Source organism: Oenanthe melanoleuca, chromosome 5 (genome assembly GCF_029582105.1).
Source record: "Oenanthe melanoleuca isolate GR-GAL-2019-014 chromosome 5, OMel1.0, whole genome shotgun sequence".
In the NCBI taxonomy this organism is placed as follows: Eukaryota; Metazoa; Chordata; class Aves; order Passeriformes; family Muscicapidae; genus Oenanthe; species Oenanthe melanoleuca.
This window is the reverse complement of record NC_079339.1, coordinates 21,372,185-21,395,818: the sequence shown is the minus strand read 5'-3', so window position 1 is coordinate 21,395,818 and position 23,634 is coordinate 21,372,185. Positions and strand designations below refer to the sequence as shown.

At 38.3% G+C, this 23,634-nt stretch overlaps 1 protein-coding gene across 2 annotated transcripts in view; it reads right to left on the bottom strand.

The window, feature by feature from the left end:
- The window catches only part of TTC17 (tetratricopeptide repeat domain 17), a 54,166-nt gene that overhangs the window by 26,655 nt on the left and 3,877 nt on the right, over positions 1 to 23,634 (bottom strand). The window contains exons 1-16 of one of the 2 annotated variants that reach the window (XM_056494103.1): positions 18,858 to 18,958; positions 14,864 to 14,953; positions 13,367 to 13,536; positions 12,255 to 12,366; positions 11,014 to 11,145; positions 10,216 to 10,325; positions 9,778 to 9,922; positions 9,262 to 9,401; positions 8,868 to 9,028; positions 8,437 to 8,549; positions 7,617 to 7,757; positions 7,056 to 7,171; positions 5,795 to 5,969; positions 5,204 to 5,281; positions 2,801 to 3,025; positions 467 to 653 (exon numbers count right to left, since the gene is read on the bottom strand). In XM_056494103.1, the coding sequence (XP_056350078.1) occupies positions 467 to 653; positions 2,801 to 3,025; positions 5,204 to 5,281; positions 5,795 to 5,969; positions 7,056 to 7,171; positions 7,617 to 7,757; positions 8,437 to 8,549; positions 8,868 to 9,028; positions 9,262 to 9,401; positions 9,778 to 9,922; positions 10,216 to 10,325; positions 11,014 to 11,145; positions 12,255 to 12,366; positions 13,367 to 13,536; positions 14,864 to 14,941 (2,083 nt within the window). In that variant the 5' untranslated portion in view covers positions 14,942 to 14,953; positions 18,858 to 18,958. Of the gene's footprint in view, positions 1 to 466; positions 654 to 2,800; positions 3,026 to 5,203; positions 5,282 to 5,794; positions 5,970 to 7,055; positions 7,172 to 7,616; positions 7,758 to 8,436; positions 8,550 to 8,867; positions 9,029 to 9,261; positions 9,402 to 9,777; positions 9,923 to 10,215; positions 10,326 to 11,013; positions 11,146 to 12,254; positions 12,367 to 13,366; positions 13,537 to 14,863; positions 14,954 to 18,857; positions 18,959 to 23,634 lie in introns of those variants that run through there. The other variant, XM_056494102.1, reaches the window with a different exon arrangement.

Below are 23,634 nucleotides of genomic sequence, written 5' to 3'. Positions count from 1 at the left end.
TACACCCGAAGTGCTGAACACAGTGAAAGGATATGAATTAAAACTAAACTGCTCTTCATCAAATTCTTCAGCTTTAAGGAAACAAATCCAGCTGACTGTAAAATGTGAAGGGATGTACAAAGGGGCTGTTGAGCAGCCTAGCAGTAGATGTGCACTTCCATAAATACTGAAGCCAGCATTCCTCTTTACCAGTAAGAGATATTGGTGGTGCTGTTAAGGCATTACTGACAGTCAGGAAGTAATTTGCACTCAGTGGAAGCCCTCTAGATATTCAAGAAGTCATCCTCAAGCAGTTATTTAATGGACTGTAACTTTTCCATTAACAGCAATGTCTCAACCTTGATCCTTAAAGGTAGAAAGCACTGTAAAGCAAAAGGGTGGAAACTTGGGGAAAAAGAAAAATCTTCAGCACCCAAGGCAAACAGACATTATCTGACTTGTGGTCCATCTTTCAGCAGTTGCTTACCACTGCACACAGAAGAGGTGATATTGTACAGGAAAGGATAAAACTGCAAACAGCGGATCATCTTCAGGCTGCTTTCACACTCCAAGCACTTGGTTGTCAAATCCAGTGCATGTCTGAAGGCCTGCAGTGCTCCACTAATATTGTTCTGAGCCAGGTACGTGTTTCCTAGGCTCAGAAAAGTCAGGGGCTGTGAAGAGAAAAGCAACACACTGCAGCATAAGCATGTTCACTGTTTGAGATTGAAGCCAAGGAAAAACCCTTGTCAAGCCACACCCTCCCAAATTTGGTGGGAAAGAATTTAGAAAACTTCTTAAACAGGCACTGTCTATTCTTAAAACAGAGAACTAACAGCTTGATGCATTGGTTGTAACCAAAAACTGTTTTGCCATAGGGCTGTGTTAGGAGTTTCATCTTTCTACAATAAAAAACACCCAGCTATTAAATACACACAAACTGAAATGAAGCATTAAGTACTTACTTTTAACCATCAGAAATATAATTCTTACTGCAGAGAATACCAAATGACTAAATGGAAATGTGCAAAGACAATTTAGAATCCTTCGAAGTCCACAAAAAAGTAAAAATATCACTAGTGCTCTAGCAGGACAGATGCATTGCATTTGCCAAGAGTGTTCAGATTTACCTCAGCAAAGTTAGCTTACTGGCAATACCCATGCCACACAAGCCTATGCCACACATTTATGGCTTTCAATTCTTTATAAAACAATATTTTTGTCTACTGCTTTTGGCTACTATCCCTAAATATGCAATTTTTTTGAAAAGTAAAGATTATAAACACCTTTTTCACTGGGTAGAACTCAACACTTTAATTCAGCACACAGTAAAGCATTACATTTATTGGTTGACTGAAGTCTTTCACTTAGACAAAGTAATGTGCTGCAATTAACAGTATGCTGCTAGAATAATGACTGTAGCATCGTAATTTAGCAGCCGTTTTTCCCACTGAAACGGTTTTTTACATTGATTATCTACAAATGTGAAGACTGAGGAGTAGCTGAAGACTTTTCCAACTCAGCTTGTATTACTAAACTGCATTTAAAAAACAGTGCAAGCTGAGCAACAGGATTTTTTTCTCTTTTTAACTGCTTTTGCTGCTAGAGCACATCTTTTACTCCCAGTAGCTGTAAATAATTTTAATTTGTATTTCCTTTGCATTATATTCCAGGAAATATCATTCAAGTACAATGCCTCCTGCCAGCTTTTCTAGTACAATAGGTATTACAGGCCTGAGTACACCTGAAAAAAACAGGAGCACGTATTACTGTAATGAGGTAGGATTTGCAAGTATTTTTTTAAGAGAAGCCCTATTCACACAGCATGGTCCTAAGGATTGCTAGGCTCCTCCCCTTCAAGGCTGTGTTTTCAAGTGTTATTCTTAAGGCACATCATTCAAGCATACTTCTTCCTGAAGTTTCTTTCTGCATTCTTACCTGCCACCCAAATGGACGACATTCCTTTCCAACACTTGAAAATTTGTTTCTGAATGCCACGTTGAATAAGCTTATCCTGGTTTTAGCTTTCTAATGTGCTAGGTGACTGATGGCCTGCCAGGTTTAAACTCTGTTAGTCTAACTACAGAGGTAGAAGCACAAGAAAGAAGTCACTTGAACTTCACTGAGGCATCTCAAATGTGAGATCAAAATTATCTGCTAGAGTAATGGTGTTCCCTCCTATGCCACTCCCTTCCCCTTTCTTTTCACAACTGTTCTAGCCAGTCCAGTAGTTCAAACAGCTTATAAAGAAACTGTCTATATGACATAGGTGACAACCTACAGAACGCTTATCATGCTCCTGTTCAGAAATAAAAAACCCAGTTTGAATCTATGGTTGGAAGTAAAGCCACCAAACAATGAGAACATGTTTTCCTCTATGTATATAGACAAAACCTGAGGACAAATACAGAAAAAAAGTCGTCTCACAGAAAGATATCTATAAAGTCAAAGATCTTTGTGGCATACACACTAAGGGTTTTAAGAATCAAGATACAATGCTGACAGCTTGACAGATCTCTGTTTTAGGTTAAAATGCTGCCAAACACTTGGATTAAATTCCTTGGAGGCACTGTTGATAATACAGGTTTTGGGAGGCTGAAAGTGTGTCATTGATTCAAAAGAACTTCTCCAGATGTTTGTACTCTCAACAATCAGCATTACCCCTGGTGCACTCAAGAATTTATATGAAAATTAACATCCATAGCAAATCACAAGCTGTAAGATGAACTGCATGTACAGGTAAACACAAGTAACATGTATTTAGAATATAATGAAGGAAAACACATTCACTGCTGAGCCAACACAAACCCCATCATCTTACCTCAGAGGCATTGATGGCCAAAGCCTTGAGCAGGAGCCTGCTGGCATCCAAATGAAGACCATAATGAAATAAGAGGTTAGCAAGATTGACCAGAGGGATGTCCTGATACTCATGTGGAGCCAAATTATATGCTTTTTGCAAACAGGTGATAGCAAAGGTGCTATTTCCAACTGCACGCCAGTACAATCCAGCTTCATTAAGCACAAGCCATAGAGGATCTTCTGGCTATAGGAGAGTCAGGGAAAAGGATAAAAACACCCACAAAGAGGTGTCTCAGGAAGACAGAAATGCCTGCTCTTTAATAAGAAGCAAACAGAACTCACTCTTGCATACCACATTGTTAACTAGACACAAATTAGACTTTGCTGTGACTATTTGCAGATTATTCAATCTGCCCTATTCTACTCAAATGGACACGATTTACAGGCTGAACTGTAATTTAGTAGCAGCTGTTGCTCACACTCCACTCATATGAATGCTTTGCATCATGACCACAAAATCCCTTAAAATATACATGGGATAATGGTTAGCTCACTACAGGAAGCAACACTTGTGGGCCACTTCAGAGTCTTAAAATGATACAAACACAGAACACAGATCTATGTAAAATGCTAGAATTTGAAAGTCAGACAGCTATTAAATTACAGTTAGATTTGCTTCCAGGTCCTGTGTCTAATATTACCTTTCCCTGTCACTGTAAGGTTTCAGAGTTGTTTTTTCTTAGATTTATGTAGCTATTGAAATTGTAGCTATGAAATTTGACAACTAAACAGTATCTTAACGCATGCCAAAGATTATAAAACAGTAAGCAATAAGTGAGGGCAGGTGAAAGAATGAAGGAAGTGTCAAATACACCCTGAATATTCCTTCCTCCTCTTTAACCTGTAACAGCAAAAATAAGCACTCACCCTAGAAGGGAAATAGTGAAATTGAAAAACAGTGACAGGTTGACAGAGGTAGGTAAAACATCCACTTTTAGATGCACTTTGAAATTATTCAGAAACATGTTTCAGTTTTTACTATTTTCACTATTCTGTGTTACCCAATTCTACAAAACATTTACAGTATAAAAGCTACACCTGAAATGGATTTTCAGTCCTACCTACGTGTCTGAAGCCCAAATGCATGCCTGAGTACGAAACATGCAGCTAGGACCAAGGAAGCAAAACAATGATAGTATGTTGAGTTAGTAAGAACATTTTTGTTCTGGGTTTTAAAAAGCCCCTCCCACAGAAGGGCTCTAAATATGGTTAGGGTTCTAGATAAACTGGAAGATATCAACATTATATAATATTCTTTGTTTGGAGTACCTTACATAATCCATGATTTCAAGATTATTAATGACCCCTGTTTTGCAATGCACATGCATAACATTACTTGCATGTTCTTCATTCCAAACTCCTCACTGAATCACTCTCAATTCACAGGTCTCAACGACCTCCCTAACTAAATCCTCAGCAAGTTATTGGCATTTTGTCTTTCCCAATACAAAGAAACTAACTGTGGCATTCCTGCTTTAAGTAGTTTATCATTAGCAGAATAGGTAAGACACAAGAGTGTTCTTACATCAGAGACAGAAAAGTTCAGGCTTTTAGCATGACAGCAACAGATTACTACAGTTAAAACCAAAATACTCATGCACTGCACAGTAAGACATTAGTATGTAAGACATGTATAGGACTGTTCTGAACAACATAATAATAGGAATCAACTCCCACTGCTCATTTTTCTCCTGGTTAAGACAGATGCACATAGTAAATGGTACTGATTTTAGACTAAAAAAGTTATCTACACATAATACCTTGACACAACTTCTACAAGAAAGTTAAATTGAGAAATATCAGCTTGACATGTCAAAAAGAGTCAATGTCTCTCTCAATGCTTCCTGTCATTTGATTCTCAAAGGCCCCACGCAAGATGGAGGTGGCATTCCACAGGGTTCTATACAGAGGTACATTCTTTGCCCCAGAGTGCTAATTATCCTGACAGAAGATTGACAGAGGGCTGGTTTCCTTGGAGGGAGAGTAGGGGGAAAAGGAGGGTAGTGGGAAGGAGGAGGAAGAGCACAAGGCAGGCATGCAGGAAGGGGTGCCAGACAGAGGAGCAGTTCCAAGCTACTTCTCCCAGTTAAGCAAATGGCTGCCAGAATTAGCTAATATATTGCTGCTCCATATCCTTGCAACAAGAACAAGCAACTACAGGGCTGTTTGGTCCACATTAAGCTAATTTAGATACTTCTCTATATATTTCTCCTTTACTTGTAAACATGGATTTTTAAGTTAGTTTCATCTCGGCTACAGGCAGCAAATACACTCCTTTCTAGTGCATCACTGACTACTTTATAAGTATAAAAACAAATCTCAAGTAAGAATTCTGAATTCACCTCGTGACAGGCTGACATACCTTTTTCATGGCATGATCTAGAAACACTCCTATCTTCGTCAGTGTACTACTTTCATTGTTGATACGAGAATGCAAAACCTAGAACACAAAGATTTGATTTTTCTCAAACTACTGAATAAATTTTACAGTCAAGATCTACAATGCCCATTCAACACTTGCTTCCTTAAATCTTCTCTTTAGCAAAGGGAAGATAAAGATATTTTACTAAAAAGAGGATGTGGACACATAACACTTATAGCAACCAATTCTCCAGAATGCAATACGAAGGTCTTAAGTTACCAGCTTGGTAGAATGCAGTAGTTCTTGCAAATAAATCATATCAAATCACTGTTAGATTAAAAAGAAAGATGTGATTTCAAAGAGTAAATTAAATTTCCCATTTTGTGTGCTTTTGGGTCAGCATCTGAAAGAAGTCAGACAAGTTAACCCTTTCTCCATTCTCCATTACTACTAGAAGAAATTAGCCCACATTTTTCAGAAGTACTGATTACTCTGAAATATCAACATCTTTCATGATGTAAACAACATGCTTAAAGCAATAAAGAGGAAGATTTTAAACCAGAAGAGAACAAATAAGAAAATGTCTCTTACTTGTCTTGCTTGATCATCTGGCATCCTGAATTTCAAATCTAGATTAGTGTCTAGTTCCTTGACCAATATGTTTAGAGATTCATTATTACGAGCATCAGTAATGGAAGAACAATCTGGTGCCTGTGCTTCTTCATCCTCAACAGTATCTCTTGGGATATTCAGTATTGGCTGGATTCTGGCAATAAGGAGAACCAAAACAAATTAACAGTATGTGCTGCATGTCATCATCTGCTAAGCTTCATACTGCAGACTGCTATGAGACACAAGCTGCAAACACAAAGAAGTCAAGGACCACCCTTCCCTTGAAAAGTAATTTATAAGGTCTTTAATTTCCATTTTAAAGCATAGAATAACAAGAACAATGAACAGTGCAGTAGAGATAACAGAAGGTTCTCATATTACAGTAATAAGGATTCTGTGAAGTTTAGGACTAAACAAAATATGTGACAAAAAAAAAGTTGATTTTTTTTTTACACTAAAACTAGATTTCAAAAACATCAAGAGGTAGCCAAATGACGTAAAAAGAACATTCTAAGATGAACACTGTTTTATTCCAAAGGATGTCTGTTGATGGGAACCTTCAACACAAGCTCAATATTGGTATTATACTGACTAGGTAGAACAGAACAGCTTTTTTTTTACTACCACTGTTATAATTTAAGCAACAAGGGTATTATAACATTGCATTGAGCTATGTAAGCTAGCTATTGCAGTACAGACACATTTATTTTATCCTATATAATAACAAATATTACTGACTCTTCTATGACTAAGCTGATTTTCTACCTCTGTCCCAAAGGAACGAGCCAGAGTTTCCACTCCTAATCCATTTTTAGTGTCTTCTGGTCTTTATCATTTTCTGTCATCATAACTAAAGCTAAGAGGATGTATGTAATGTGCAAGAGTTAACCGTAGTTATTAAACAGATGCTCACCTCATTCTGTAAGTATTTTTTTTTTGTTGTTGATATAGTCCACAAGACATTCAGACTTGTGCTTAAATCCTCATTCTGTCTGTATTTAGTGTGTTCACCCTAGACTAACAGTCAGGGAAGAATCACCATGAAATTTAATCTGGTTGTTATACTTGCAGCAAAGACAACAATCAAGAAAAATGCCTTTCTTCTGTGGAAATGCCGGCAAGAGGTTTGAACATCTCTCTACTGCTGATTACCAATTGAATCCATCCTCTCCAGAAAGAAAATACTCTTCATTCATACAGTAAAGATCTACAAATACAGCTTTTAAAAATCAGTACTTGCCTGAATCCCCTGTTTTCTGGGGGCAAGAAATAAGTTGGCAGTTCTTCTGGGTCAGGAATTTTAGGAAAAGATTTCATGCACTCTGACCGCTGAGGCCAAAGAATATGCTGTTTGTCCTAAGAGGGAAAGGAATTATTTTTTTATTATTTTCTCAACATTTTTAATACTCTAATAAATAAGGTAATAAAAGACACAGTAAAGGATGGTCTGAATTAAAAAAAAAAAAAAAAAAAAAAAAGATATCTTTAGAACTATTATTTTTCCATCTTTTTTTAACATCAGCAGTTGAAATTTCTATCTTTACTTAGCTGCACCACTTTACTTGAAGCAGATGTTTACAGAACAGCTCCTTCTGTGCTGCACTAATTTCAAAGGATGGGAAACCAGTACAGACAAACTAGACAGATGTTTGTATGTTGAAGAAATTCAGAATACTACATTTTCCAGTGCTGTCACACATCAAAACTGTGGCCCAAACCCTAAGAAGTTTCACATAAACAAGGAGAAGATTCACTTTCACCACTCCTCTGTGAAAGTGCAAAGCTCATCCTCTTCACTCACTCTGCTGGGTTCCACACTCCACACTGAAACCACAGAACGAGCCACAAGGGAAGACTGCAAGGACTGGCTGTGAACACTTTGGTTTGCATGAGGATCCAAATTCATGGATGTCATACTAGAAGTTGAAGAGTCTTCACCAAACTAGAAACAACAGAAAGACAAATTTTAATACAGAAGACGGTATAGCTCGAGATCAAGTCAGAATTGATAAGACTCATGGCTTTTAGAATTATTTCTATAATCTGAATTTAAAATTACTATAATAGGAAAAACAATTGAAGACAATAGCAAAATTAAAAAAAATTATTCCTATTTCTTAAACTAGTTAAGGAGAAACTTTACAATGTACTCCACATTGCAAAATAACTGAAATCATAATCCTTATCTGTAGTTTTAACACAGTAGAGGTGTTGATTAGGTGGCTGTCATTCTGGATTTTCAGTATTAGTACACACCTTGCTTCCAAAACTTCTTAATACTCTTGTACCAAATTTTCTCAATGCCATCATAGGAAACTAAGGCTTTAGATTAAAATGAAGTTTTTGAATTCAAGTAATTCTCTTTTCTAAGTAAAACAAAGTCTTTCACAAGAAACCCTCTGTATTTCTATAGTTCACAGTCTCTCAGCTTGTATTAACATCAAAAGAAATGCACATTAAAACACTTTGCACTCTGGAAAAGAAAGAGACTATGAGATTTCTCACTATAATTACCACACCCAAAATGTAGCCCTTTTATCAACCCCGAAAAAATTGGAACTATTTCGCTGATAAAGCAAATGGATGAAACTTGAAGCACTGGTATCAATCCACAGACAAACCTGAACATATTCCACATTTTCAAAAATGTCTCCACGATGATAACGAACAGGCTGATCCCACTGACAATGTAAGCTATGCTGCTGGTTGCCCAGTCTGCAAATCTGATGGTTCCCTGCAGAGCACAAAGTATTTTTTTATACTAGAGAAGTGTGGTTTCTGAGAAGACAAAGACAGCACACAGTTAACCTCTCTGCCCCCAGTTTGGACAATCCTTTTTATTTACTCCATCAGCCCAGAGGAAACTCCCAACTCCAAAAGACTCAAAAAGAATTCCCTGTTCAAGAATACACTACAATCTCTTGCTTTAATAAGGAAAACACAAGAGCCACTCAGGGCCATCTTAACATAAGAAGAAGTTATATCCTGACACTTATCAGAGTACGTGCCATATATTACTGCTTTAATGAGCATGAACACTAAAAAGTTGTACCTAATTGAGCTTCTTTTGCCATCTGTGTCTCATGAATGATGTTCCTCAAGATTTGTTCCTCCTGGATGAGCTTGTACTTGTCTAAAACATCTTGTTGCCTAAGGTAATGGTCATGCTGCTTTTGATATTCCTTTAATTCATTTAATGTTCGCTGAAGTGATCTTGGAAATTAAACAGAGAAGATTTACTTTGAATGCTTTCTAGAACATCACCTTTTCCAACACTCTTGCACATTTTCAACTCTCAGTTTCTTAAAGTATTCTTATGCTTAATTCTATTGTATAATCAAAGAAATATAGAAATTTAAAAAAATGCTTCTTGAAATGTAAATAATTACTGCAGCAGAATTACAGAAGTTTGATTGTATGCATTGTCACTGGGATACTTTAGTTACCTATGCTGGGCTTCCAATTTTTGCTCAAGTTTTTGCTGACATAGGACAGCATGCTTCCTTTTTACAGCTTGTTCAAACCCTGGTTTGGCCTGCAGAGCATGATCATAACATAGGACTGAGTGGTTGTACTCTCCAAGCATCTGAAGAATGACCAAGAGAGAGAATTAGTCATTGTGAAGTAATATTTGATAAACAATACTCAGTTTTTAAAGAAGCCATTAACTTAAATTTTAATTTATGGTAACAAGCAGCCTGTCGCTTCTGATACTCAAGCCACAATATCTATTAAAGAAAGGCTGCAGAAGAATTTTACTGGAATTTATTTCCAGGTGCAGATAAAAGGCTTTGTTAAAAGACAGACTTTTGAAAAAAATATCTTGACAGAATCTTGAGCATTACGCATGAGATTCCTGTGGAACACAAGATACACTGTAAAAGAGTAAAGCATTTCAAGTCAACCCAAAAGATTAAGTAATTAATTTTCTTCAAGTCTTGGAAAATAAAGATTGTATTTACTGCGTATATATTTCCTAAAGTGTAATAGCTGGTAAAGAAGTCACTGTAATCCAGAGCTGCATGAACCACAATTGCTGCATCTGCAGAGAAGTGAGCTCGGTGCAAAATATTTGCCAAATTTACCAGTGCAATGTCTTTATTTTGCCTAGAAGAATAAAAGAAAATATAAAGGAAAACAATTAAAAACTAACATTAAAGTAAGGTAAGACTGTGTCAGAATCACGCACAAGGATACACTGATTTGCCAGTTATACATTAAAATACATCACTTGCTAGAAAAATGTCTCAACTATTTATATGCCTAGTATAGCACATAGAGACCAAGAACAAGCAACACGGATTACTCCTTAGGACACTGTCTTAGAAACCAAAATCTGTTTACTAAATAGGATAACTGGAAAAGCAATCTGAGAAGAAATCCTTATTAGCAATTCTTACCTTGAAGAAAAATGAAGGGCACGCATGGCACATTCTACTACTTGGTATGGCTCATTCTTTATTCGCCAGTAAAAAGAAGCCATGTTATAGAGCACCCAGGAAGAAGAGTTCTGCAGTAAGGAGAAACATATGAAGTGTACTGACTACTAACACATGAACTAAAGGTTAATCAGGGCTTTAATTACTATAGGATGAAAAGCTGAGCACCAACTTTGGTACTCAGCTGCTCTAAGCTATCCTCTTCCACTGGAAATCTGCCATTTGGCAACGGTTGTCAATGTTTAGGAACACTCGACTAGCATATTAATGTATGAAAGAAGCAGAATTTCTGCATTTCAGGCAGGCAAAAATACAAAATGAGGTGAAATGAGAGATGACAGTAGTTTAAGCATCAGCATCTTAGCTGTAGTTCAGTGAGGGTTCCTAGATTTTGCAGGAAGACATTTAACGAAAACAAACACTTCAGTACAGTTGTTCCTTTCTTTGCTCTTCAAGTATCTGTATTTTTTATATAAAAACTCTTTATTACCTTGACAAAGCAATGAATGTGGCTTGCCAGACAACATAACTACCTAAGTCCTTAAAGACGACAGTAAGCATCTATTTACTGGCTTTGCTGATGCCTTCTCTTGCCTCTACTTGCCTACCAGAAAATGGTCTGTTTGCCTTCTGAAACTGAACTGTAAACCAAAAATACATGTGCAAAACTGGATGTGACTGCTTGTACAAGGTGTATCTAAACTGTGAGATTTTCCAGCACTGTTTTTTTGTGTATCCAGCAAGATTACAGTTTCATACCTTCATGAGCCCATCATAAATACGGTGACCTATTTCCTCTATGCTTCTTCCGAGCCTCCGTGATAAGTATGTGAAGATTGGATCTTCTTTAGGTAACAGGGGTGCAGAAAGATTAACCCTTTCTTGGACACCCTAAAATAAAAATTGTATACAGGTATTTGCTGACACTTAAGAGTAGAGAAATATAAACAAAAGCATGACTCCCAGGAAAATGTATGGCTTGGTTATCTTACAATCTTATCTTTCTTTCAAGATCTCTAGGAATTGATAGAACAATTTCACCTCTAACAGATAACAATACATATTATAGCAGATAGGAAAACAGTAGAAGCAGCCAGAAGCAGCCAAAAGCAGCCTCTGCTTGTGAGCTCTGCAGGGGAAATACTCAGTTCTGGTAGCACTGTGCATCTGGCAGCTACTAATGACGACTGAAGCACTTAAGTCAGGGTTGTCAGGTTACATGCATACAATGGATGTATCCCTACACCTCTTCTCTTTCTTCCTCCCCCAAGCACAAACATACTTCTTTCAAAAATACATCCAAACCCAGGAAGAGAGCTAAAAAACTCCACTTAATGTTTAGCTGCAAGAAAATCCTTATTTGTTAATGAAAAGACTTGCAATAAAATAAATATCAAGATAGAAGCACTAAAGCTGCATGAGCATTAGAAAATCTGCTCATATAATGCTGCTGACAAAACTAATTTTCCTACCACTCTTCCACTGTAACTTTTCTAAAGCAGGTAAACTTTGTACTAGTTGGGAACAATTATCTCATCCTCTGGTTTAGAGCTTGGCATTCAGATGTTCAGGTTTGTTAGGAGCTATCAACAAAACTGAAAACAATTTTTTAATCTTTAATCTTCATACATTTTAATGACCCTGTTCAGCATGCTGCAAATTTCAACTGAGACAATTCACAAGCCAGTAGTAGTCCCAATGAAAGCTACCAATTTGCTAACGAAATGTGTTGTGAAAACAAAATACTCCATTCTCCTAAAAATGTCCTCTAAAGTAAGGCAAAAAAATAACAAAAGAGAAACTGTATACCTGATGGAACAGGTATAACCTCTACGTTAAAGTACACGGGTACTTTAATCAAGGTCTAACTGTAGTTTTAAAAAAGTGTGAAAGTCTTGGAAGATTACAATACCTTTTAACCTTGAGTAAGAACTGCCAGTAGGAGTTTTCTACTCCTCTTCCTAATGGGGAAAAATACTTACTTGCATTTGCTCACTTACCCGTAAGTGCTGAAAAGCATGAATACTATATGGAAGATCTAGAACTTTTGTACAGTCTGGCTGCTGCAAGTCTGGAGGCACTGGGGACTTTGTGTCTATATAGTCTTCAGGGCTGAGGACATAATAACATAACACAGCAGACTGCAGATTAAAATACTGCTTAAGTTCCTAAGAGACAGTATGATAGCTGATATAGAGAGTACTTTGATTTAATCATTACAGAAATCCCCTATTTGGGCACATTAGCCTATTTCTGTTGTATTCCCAGATTTCAGTTGTGTTGGGATTCATGACTATAGGATAAACTAAATAAATTTGTCTGCTTTAGAGAAAATATCAACATTTGGATAGCCTCCAATGTATCAATGTCAACCTAGTATATACCACAGCTATTAGTATTGATGTATCTGCCAGGCAAATGGCAATGCATGCAGACTCCTCAACCGAAGCAAACAAACCAATCCCAAATATGGGTGATGAGAAGTCCAAATGAAGGTGTATGATGATAAAATTGATCTTTTCCCACTTCAAGTACTCATGTGATTATGATTTTTAAAAAAAACAACTAAAACAAAAGAGTCATTTCAGAAGATGAATTACCAATGAAGCTGAATGTCAACTACACTGCTCATCCTTCACTTTCTAAACATAGGGGATAAAATAGGACCAGAAAGTTCAACAGCTTGGTAATCAATGGAATTTCATTCAAATTTAAATCAAGACAGTTTACACTAAAATAAATATCTAGCTCAAAACACTGAAAGCACACTAAAGCAAATTCAACCCCCTTCTACATGACATATTTCACTTTAATTCACATGTCTGGTTGTACCAGTACAGAGTAACAGAGGTAGAACTGGGAACAGAAAGGAAGTTTCAGGGCAGGGCTAGCATAGACAGTTTAGGGGAAAAACCATTTATATGTTGTACCTGTTCACAAATAGTGGCAGATGTTGTTTCAATTTTATCCCGCAATAACATAAAACAAAAACTGCCATCTAAAGAAAGTCAGTGCTAATAATTTTTCACTTGCATTTAGAGGTACTGTTAACTATTTTTTTATTCAGTAAAAATCTTAGAATATAAAGCACCTTATTAAAGCATCTTATTACCGGATATCTTTGCTCTCTAAGGTGATGTATGTGCCATCATACAGATCTAGGTCCCCCAGGGGCACCTTTGCTTTAATGCAGTCTGGATCTTCTTTATTATGCCTTTGTTCCAGCCCTGTGTCTCTGTCCTCATTTTCCTCTATATGAATCTTTTGAGCAACTAACTGTTTCTGCAGGAAAAAAAAGGAAACAGAAGCATATAATAACAATGAAAGCAAACACCACAGTTGCTATGATTCAACTGTCCAACTTTTTCCTTAAAACAAAGTTCATTTGAAAAAAATCTAAAAAATTTCCATTAAATTTTGGGAATACTTCCTCATCTTTTATAACATCTGTAGGACTTTTTTGGATTTGGATGGCATAGAAATACTTTCATTAGAGATAATACAACTTGAATGAGTCCTTAGTTCTCCTGTTGTGCCTAAAAAATGGGCTAGTAACATTCCAAATCCATGGTAGGCCATTTAGGAAAAGAAGAAATGGTTGCTACAAGTACATCAAATCTTTCACATTTGGTTCCCTTTTTTCCACTGTAAGACCTTGTGGAAATAATACAAGACATTGCAACAAGTCATCATCATCATCTTAACTGTTCAGTGTGCTAAGTACAACAGAACATGAGTACATGTGAATAGTACTGTACATGAACACCCGTGCAATGAGAAAACCTGCATTTTTAATTAAAGCCATACACATTTGATTACATGTTACTGTAAAGTAATAGAGAGATGTACACTAATAGCAATTTGTACATGAAATTACAATAGGTAACTTCAGCTGAAAGTCATTTGTATACCACAAGTTGGACATTAGTATCCACACCCACAGCCCACATCCCAAAAAGCTTGCAAGTATTATTCTATCCGCAGCTAAAATGTCCACCACCACAGAAGAGTATACCTCAATGAGAAAGTCTGGCTGAATACAGTCACACCAGGGGCAGTCCTGCTTATTTTCCTTTCTCCTACTTCTCCCATTCACCTAAAGCTGCCTCTGGTTTTCATCTAGCTTTCCACTTAGTTATTTATCCCAATCTGATAAAACCAAAGCTGGCACAAGAAAGAGGTGCATGGCCAGAAGAGCTGTGAGCTGTTTGCTTACTTAACCCCTATTGTATCTAAACTTCAATTTATCAGTTCAAAGTTCATTAAAGCCCTTTTCAAAAGAGTGGGCTCAGACCCCTTCTCAATAATAAATGGTCTTGAACAAAACCAGAGATTATTTGCTCTGTGCTCTTCTGAAATACAGTACAACAGAACCTAGAGACTTTATGCAAAAATGTTAGGATTTATGGCTAACAACACGGAATGATAGAACTGGAGATCACTTAGGCAAAAAATTCTTGAGATCTCAAAAATTTTTCATCCTCTCATTAAAGAAGAACGTTGCCAACAATAAATTATTTTCCCCATCTAAAACTATCACTATAAAGTCCATGGAAAAAAAAAATCTGCATTTTCAGAAATTAGTTAATACTTAAATGTTGTGCTTTACCTCCAGTTCTTTGAGGTAGTTAACTGTTGTTTCTTGTCTCATTAGTATTACCAAATCATGTGGGTTTCTCAAGTTCATCGGTGAATCCACCTGCAAGACATTTTAACAGACATTTAACAGAATGTCTTAACATCTAAGACATTCACCTAATTACAGTGATTTTAAAAGAAGGCAGTTATGTTCATTCCGTCACAGTTTCTGTTCAGAGGTTGCCTGTCTAGTCAACTTTTATAATACGTCCATTATGAAAATTCATACTTCAAACAACATTGTCATTTGAGAATCCAATTCAACCCATGCTTTAACTTTAAATCTATTTTAATCAGGCACACAAGGTCTAAGCATAAAAGGCAAATAAATGTCCACAACAAACATTATTAGGAGTACCTACTGCCAAAATACTAGATACCTTCAAGTGAAATCACAGAACCTTATTTTCTTTTGTAACTTTAAAATTCCTCCACCGTGTCCCTTAAAAGGCATGAAGTAGTTAAGTTTCAACTCCTCTCTGCAACTAATTTAACACACTAGCCTACCATGAGGATCTACTGCTTTCAGGATTAACAAGTAAAGGAACAAAATCAAGAGGGAAGCAGGTAAGACTGAAACTCTGTTACAGAAGACCATGCTACAGCTTCCATAGCTATGCACAAGAGTTCACAGCTCCATGAAGAGGGACACTGGAGGTGAGTCACAGATGCAGCAGTTACACATCAGCCCCTAGCTGATACAGAACCAGCTGCTGCACAAACATGTGAGCACTTATCTGTCTGCTAGCACTGATACCTCCAAATGGGCTGTGTCCCCCCCATGACATCTGTGCAAACTTGATGACATTACATTTTAATGGAAATGTCTGCCATATATACGGGTGCAGGAGAACCTCCTGAGATCCAGTTCTTCCTTCTCTGAATAGCTTGGGCAAACTTCTGGTACACTCTCATACTGCAGAGAACTGCACCTCCAGCATATTTTCTGGTCACCCTAATGTGTCCTGTCAACAGATTACACTTTAGGCCGTATTCTCTTGGTTGTGAGTCAAGTAAGAAGCTCCAATCTACTTTCTTTGGACTACTGACTGTGAAGTCTATAATTGTTGCAAGACTCTTGTCTGTGAGATATAAACACTTGCTCCTTTTACTAAACCCTAAGCGTGGTTTTGGCTAAACTTGGCTAAGTATTCCTTTCCAAAGCAAAAGCTGAAGCGCTTCTTTTAGTAGGGAGCCATCTGCACGGGTGACTACCTATACAGTCCAAACAGTTATATTTTCTTATATATATATGTATATGAAAATATGAAGCTATAAAACTCATTTTCCTCCTTAGCAAATGAATTCTCTTCTATCACCAGATGAGTACAAAATAACAGGTGCTACTCACACTAGTCCATTTTTACCCATGAATTTGGAGATTATGGATTCAACTGTTGCAAATAAAGGAAGACCAAGTATCCACCATGATGCAGAAAACAAGGAAAATACCATTTCAAAAAAAGTAATGGTTTTGTTAGTCGAAGTATTAAAGTCTACAGCATTTTATTCATGGTCATATTTCCTACTTCCTCCTATGGGCCCCACCTCACTTTGAACTGGTTGCACACAAAGCCAGAGTTATGCACTGAATGTAGCACTGGTTTATGCCTCATTTGATAAAGAAACTACTGTGGTATGTGCAAATGAATGAGAGATGAATTTGCAAAGAAAATAAGTTTCACTGTGTTTAAAGCACTTCATCATTCATTCCAAAACAGCACTGCTCATTTGACATCTGAAGGCTGCTTGCATGAAACTACAGTCACTGAGGGTAAAGTCAACACTCAGCTCCACTTTCAGTGACAAACAGCATCTGGGCATACATTTTTGGAGAAAGTTATGCAAGCGCCACCAATTAGAAAACCTTATTCTGAATGATGAAGGATCTTGGCTTATCATTCATTCAGAAACAGAATGATATTCAGGGTTGGTTTGTTTTTAACTTTTGGTAAGACAATCTCACAAGAGGTCTGAATTTAGTATTGGAGAATTTGGAGTGGTATGTTACCAACCCAGTGTGTGTGAGTTAACAGGAAAGCAAGGCAATAAGTACCACACTCCCATCAACTATTATCTGGAAGCAGTTTCTGTAGTCAACAGTCAAACAGAAATATCACTGAATTAATTCATAAAGTTACAGCAATCCACCAGGAAATCATCCCAGTTAAGGATATTTTTCTTTAGTCTTCAGATTTTTCCCTTCCACATCTCACTCAGTTTACCACCAGCAAATAAGTACTATTTAATAGTACTTTACTATGAACTCCTTACTCCTTACTTTAATAGTACTTTAGCGTAGTAGAAAGTTAACCTTACCAGCGTGTAAACACAAAGCTCCTAACACAGAATTTTAGTAGCTATACTGGGTTTGCATGGCAAGGGGTGTCTTCTGTGAGAGGCTGCCAGAAGCTTCCCCCAAGTCCAACAGAAAAGACTCCAGCTGGCTCCAAGACGGACTCACTGCTGGCCAGGGCTGAGCCCATCAGAGGCTGGGGCAGAGCTGGTGTGATAACACATTCAAGAAGGGAAAATAAGTTATTATGGCCAGAAAAGAGAAAAGTGAGAATATGCAAGAGAAACAAGAATGCTTTGTAGATACCAAGGTCAGCAGAGGAGCGGAGAAGGTGCTCCAGGTGCCAGAGCACAGATTTCCCTTGCAGCCTTTTGTGAAGTCAATGAGGCAGGCTGTCCCCTGCAGCCCACCAGGGAGCAGAGATCCACATGCAGCCTAGGGAGGACCTCACACCAGAGCAGGTGGAAGCCACAGGTGGTTGTGAACCTGTGGGAAGTCCACACTTGACCAGGATTTTTGGCAGGACCTGTGGCCGTCCAGGGAACCCACACTGGAGCAGCCTGTTCCTGAAGGATGGCATCTTGTGGGAGGGACCCTGAGCTGGAGCAGTTTGTGACAGCCCACGAGAAGGAACCACACTGGAGGAGTTCATAGAAGACCTTCTCCTGTGGGAGGGACATGACATTGGAGCACAGGAAGGAGTTCTTCCTTGGAAGAAGCTGTGGTAAAACCACTGTGTGATGAACTGTCCACAACACCCATTCCTTGTTCTCCTGTACCACCAGGGGAGAGAAGGTAGGGAATCAGGAACAAAGATAAGCCCAAGAAGAAAAGGATGGGTTGGGGGGAAGGTATTTTTAAGATTTGCTTGTATTTCTCATTACCTTACCCTGATCTGATTTGTAATAAATTATTTCCTCAAGTTGAGTCTGTTCTGCCTGTGGTGGTAACTGGTGAGTGATCTCTCCCTGCTCTTATCCAAACTCTAGAGCTTTCTCTTATATTTTCTCTCTCTCCCCTCTGCAGCTGAGGAGTGATGAAGCAGCTTTGGTGGGCACCTGGTAAGCTCTTCATTATCCCCTTCTCTGTAGTGACAGACAGATGGCTTTTGAACTGAAACTTATTCATCTCAGATCCAGTCAGCAACACTGTCAAGACTTACAGTACGTTATCCAGCTTTTTACAACACACCTCCCTACATCTAACACATTTTCTTCACAGTGCCAGCCATTTCTACAGCAGGAAAAAGACAAAGCTGACGTACTCAGCTGTGAAGAGCACCAATACTGTGTTTGCCATTGAGAGCAGTAATGATACCTCATGAAGGATACAGTAAGTTGCAAACAAAGGTTTGCATCTGCATAATTTGCCCAACACAGATATGAGCAGCAGCAATGGTAAAGGTAAGTGGAAAGCAGGATGTGCTGAAATCAGGAAGACACACTTTAAGCCCTGGAGGGCTTGTCACATGGATGCTCAAACTTCCCTCATGTTGCCCATGCTTAAGTTCCACTTAGCATCTTCCTGCTTTCCTGTGCAGCCACATTCCCAAGCCAGGAAAATTATACCCGGAAGAAAAACATTAAATATCTCAGAACTTTCTTATTAAAATTCAAAGAGATGGCAACATACCCCAAAGATTTGGAAAATACCTCAGAGCTTCACTCACCTGTCAAATAATTTTTTAGTCAGAAATACAATAGTCCAAATAAAAGGTATTTGATGGATAGCTAGGGGCTTGTGGATTATACCCCTTCCTTCCCACAGCAAGACTCTGGGTAGATGTCAGAGGATATTGGTTTCACTCAGTCTCATGTCATGCTTGTGCTCTTACAAACACTTGCCACCTTTACCCCTTCATGCAAAGTCTGTTGTGCCTTGTCACCTGATTCAGGAGTCAGAGCAGTGAAAAATACACAGATATTGTGACTTAAATTATCTTTTTCAAAATGTAAGCAACTCTCCACAAGGCTCTGCTGGGATGAAATAGAACAGGCATCAGCCTACCCAGCAAACACAGCCTCATGGTGCAGAGAGTGGAGGCTCCTGCACCAGAACAGATGCTTTGTCAGTGTTTGGCTGATGGCAAAGCACCACATTCATTTACTCTTTCTCCAAAGTGCTGAAACTGTGACATGCAAGATGAAGCACTTGAAATGCAAGAATTTGACTTCAATTCCAACACAGTAAACAGAGGAAAAAAAGTTGTTCTGAAAAGCTTTCTTTGAACCTTTGACAGCTACTGTAGTTACACTGCAGAAAGCCTGCCAGTAAAACACTTTTAGAATAAGTGTTCTCTGTTCAACTTTGCCCAAAGGTGAAAGTTTCTTTATAAAGCACAGTTCAAATTTATTCACTGTCACAAAGTACACCAAGAACCTGATTCAGCAAGAAATACACTGAATTTTTGTAATGAACATCAAGTTGAATCAAACCCTGAAGTTTTAAAGTCTCCCATATTACCTCCATATATCAAAGTCTCTCAGCAATTAGAGTTGTAAGTTTGGCAAAACTTACAGCATATTTTTCCCCAACGATCCAGTTACATTGTACCATGAAGTAAATTTTTTAAATGAGGGTCCATGAATGCCTCAGTCAACTATTTTTAAGTAAGACTTTTTTTAAAAAGTACTGTGGAAACCCCACTGTTAACTGAGGCACAGGCACATCAAAATCAGAACACCTGCTGCTGCCTCTGCACATCCTAAAAGCATTATACTACATATAGAAGGCAGATTATTAGAGGAAGAAGCTGGAAAACACTGTTTCAAATGATGGTATGCAGAAAAATGGGCTCCCATATTTGTTTCACAGGCAGTGGATGTTTTGTCACTGCACAAAATAAAGGCAATTCACCCCTCCAACAGGCTGGAACTTCTTGCAGTTTTGAGAGGGAGCCAAGGATCTGAAAACTGGTGCTTGTCTTTTTGTATATTCTTGCTGTCTTGAGACACTCTGCACTCCAACATGATGCTACATGGCATTTCTGAGGAAGCCACAAAAAAATCTGTATGGGTTTCAGTGCAAGACAAACTACAAAACTGGAAAGTAAGTTCTTTGACTCATCCAAATGAGATGAGCAGGCAGTGTCAGAAGATACTTACTTGTTCCAAGGGATGTCACTGAAAAATTCACACAGAAAAATTATGTTGAAATGAGTTTTTGTAAGTATTGAGCCATTTAAAAGCTGCCTGCTGCAGAACCTGTTAGCAAACAGCACTAGATATTTTGATATTATTAATACTAGCTGTGCTACAGGGAAAACACAAATTTTAAACACTTGTAGCACTTCAGAAATAAAACCTAACAAAGCTGCAGTATTATTGAATAGCTCTGCTCAACTGAGATCACACAGGCTATGAATAACCTAGGTAACAGATCTAAATACATCAAAGGGAAACAAGACTTTACGTGGAACACCATGTGTCCAATGTGTTGCTGGTCATACTTATGGGTATAAATTTCCAACTTGTATATTCTATGTAAGGTTTAAATTCTTCAGTAGCCAAACACTCAGCTAAATAAAAAAAAAGAAATGGAGAAATCATTCAGCTATACATCTGTAATGAGCAAGTACTTTTTTCATAAAAGCAGACTGGTTCTTGATGTCTGCTCACTGCCAAATCCTAAATTCAAGTGTTCCAATATTGAAAATACAGACAGGAAGATTAATTATTAGACTTACAAGATACCTAAAAAAGATTAACCCTGAGCAGTTATTTTTTTCTGTTAAACTTTGAATGAAATTACTTTATCCAGCAGTGTATTTTTAAAGCAGGCAGGTACATGACATAACAGTGGATTTCAGAGTCTTGCTGACTGCTCTTTTGGGCTTTGGTGGTGTCTTCATGCAAACATATGCTTGGGCCAATTCTAAGGCTACCTACCCTTCAGCTGTGAAGCTCACAATACAAGGAAGGCATTCCAGGCACCAAGCATAACTCCCACCACAGAATAACCAGTTTTGAACAGTTGATTCATATCATCTTTTCAGATTGTCTAAGCCTTATTTTAAAAGTGACAGAAAACAGGATGAGAGACCAGGAAATCAAAGTGTGAGGATTCTAAGAGAATGGGACCTGGGAACACACAGAGGAAAAGGCTGTATGAAAACACCAGGAGCTGAGCAATGAGCAGGACATGCCTACACATGGTCAGAGCCACCACTACAACATTCTGGACTTACAGCCTGAACCACCTTGCCGTGTATTACCATGCTCAGCTAAATCCAGGCAGCTTTGCACTAAAGTTTCTCTGGCAGCAGTCAAACCTGGCATAAGATGACCTGCTGGGCTGTGGCAGGTGTGAGGGGCATGGCCACCAACAGCTGCAGCTCAGCAGCCCTTGGGATCTGCCTCTGAGCTCTTCCAATCTCAGATGCAAATCTCTGACTGCTGAGTTGAGAACAGTGGAAGCTACTTCTCCACCCCACTCCACTGAATGAAACATTTGCATTTCTGATGCCACATACAGGCTACCACAAAGCCTATTTTTATAAATTCAGATCTAGTCATAATGTTCACAGCAACACAGAAATACACAGGCAATGCTCCCCTGGGAGCAGGCAGTGCTGGTGAAGTGCAGTTCTAAATCCTTATCTGGGACAAGGACATTAAGCAACTCAGCCATTCACTATACAAAATGTTCAGGTTCAAAAACTTCACTTATGTAAAGGTAGAAAATTTAAAGAGTTTTTTTCTTTTTAAACTACAGTTTTTCATACCACATGAATGCCTGAGGTCCTCTGGTAATCAAGAGAGAAGTTCTAAACCAGAACAAGTTTTACTTTTCTTGAGGAAAACCCTACCTATGCCTCAGAACCATCCTGCTTCCATTCATCACCCTAGGGTTGGATAACACCTAAGGAACTACAGAACACTCAAACCAATCAGCCCAGGTGTCTTTGCACACCCTCGTAAGGAGGCACTGACAACTCTTTTGGAAAAGGCATGGTTCCACCTTACATACTTCAGTGAAAATGAATAATTTTTTTTGTGTATGCGTGTGTTTTTTGTTGTTGCTTAGCACACAATAGACTTGGAAGTATAAGTCAAGTAAGAGTTCACACAACCAAGCAAACAAACCTTTAGAGTAAGAGCAAAGTAAACATTCACCTGTCATTTTCAAGACAGGACTGAACAACTGCTTAAGGTATTACAGAAGATGCTTTTGTAAGCAGCAAATAGCTTTTTATTTGGCTGCACTGGAATCTCAGCTTTCCTTGGGTTTGGGTAGCTGCTTTTCCTGTATTCTTGAGCACGTGGACCACTGCTCTCATCTCAATCTGTCAGCACACAGGTGCTCTCACATGCCAGAGAGAGTAATGCATTAACTCACTCTAAAGCCATCCACAAATCAACTTGCCTTGCTGCTGCTTGAAATCTCAAATCTGCAACCAAATGAACAACTGGTAGGTACTGTCTCCCCTCTCTACTGCACTAAGCCAGAGTGAAGCACACTACAGCACTGCAGGAAATTCAGATATCACATTCATTGAGCAGTGGTTGTCTTAGTCCCAAATAAGCTAGCCAGTCTTTTACTCTGCTCTCTAGATAATCTCTTATGAACTTCGAAACATATGACAACACATTAAAACTAAAACAGCTTTTTGCCAACTTGGATTCCTCGCCTCTTAGCTCCTGACAACACTTTCCCAATCCTGCTTTGAATCATCTGCCTGGAAGGTGTCTGTGCTTCTTTTAATTTAGTTACTCTGACATAACTTCTCCAGAGCTTACAGCATAAAAAGGCAGTCCTTTGAGTCCCACTAGCTTACTCAGTTTTAATCACCTCCATCCAAGGCATCTCTAGAAAGACCCAACCTCAGCTCTTGTATGTCAGGTCTCTGAGCCATGGTAGCAGTTGGTCCCCACCATTAAAGCCATGAATGACTGTACTCTGCCTTGCATTTAATCTGATAATTGTCTGTCCTCTCTTTATGAGTTTCTCTCTTCTCTTGAAGTACACTAATATTTCTGTGGAGTGCCCAGCTTCCCTACTGGCAGACAAGCTCTGTCTAAAATCAGTTATGTATTAGCCTGAACTTTATACTGAGTTGTGAAATGGCTTATAAACATGTGCACTGAGCAGATAAAATCTCATTAAAGAGAGACGATTACTCAGTCCCTGGCTTTGCAGAAGAACATGTTTGAAGGCAGACTCAGACTAAAAGAACATGAACTGATCCAGAGAATGATGTCTTTGATCTGAAAACCAGCTACTAGAGCAACAGATACAGCTTGATGGCTTTTTTCTTGATGGCTGAGACTTTGAAATACTATATGCACTGCTAGAAATTTGTTTTGTCATTTAGAAATGCTCACTAGAAACTTGAACAACAGTGCCTACTTAGCAAGTACTCCTGTTTATTAGAGGAGATCTTGCTGATATATAGAAAATTGTTCAGTCTGTGTTAATTTTGCCACTGCTGCCAGGAAATTAAGGCT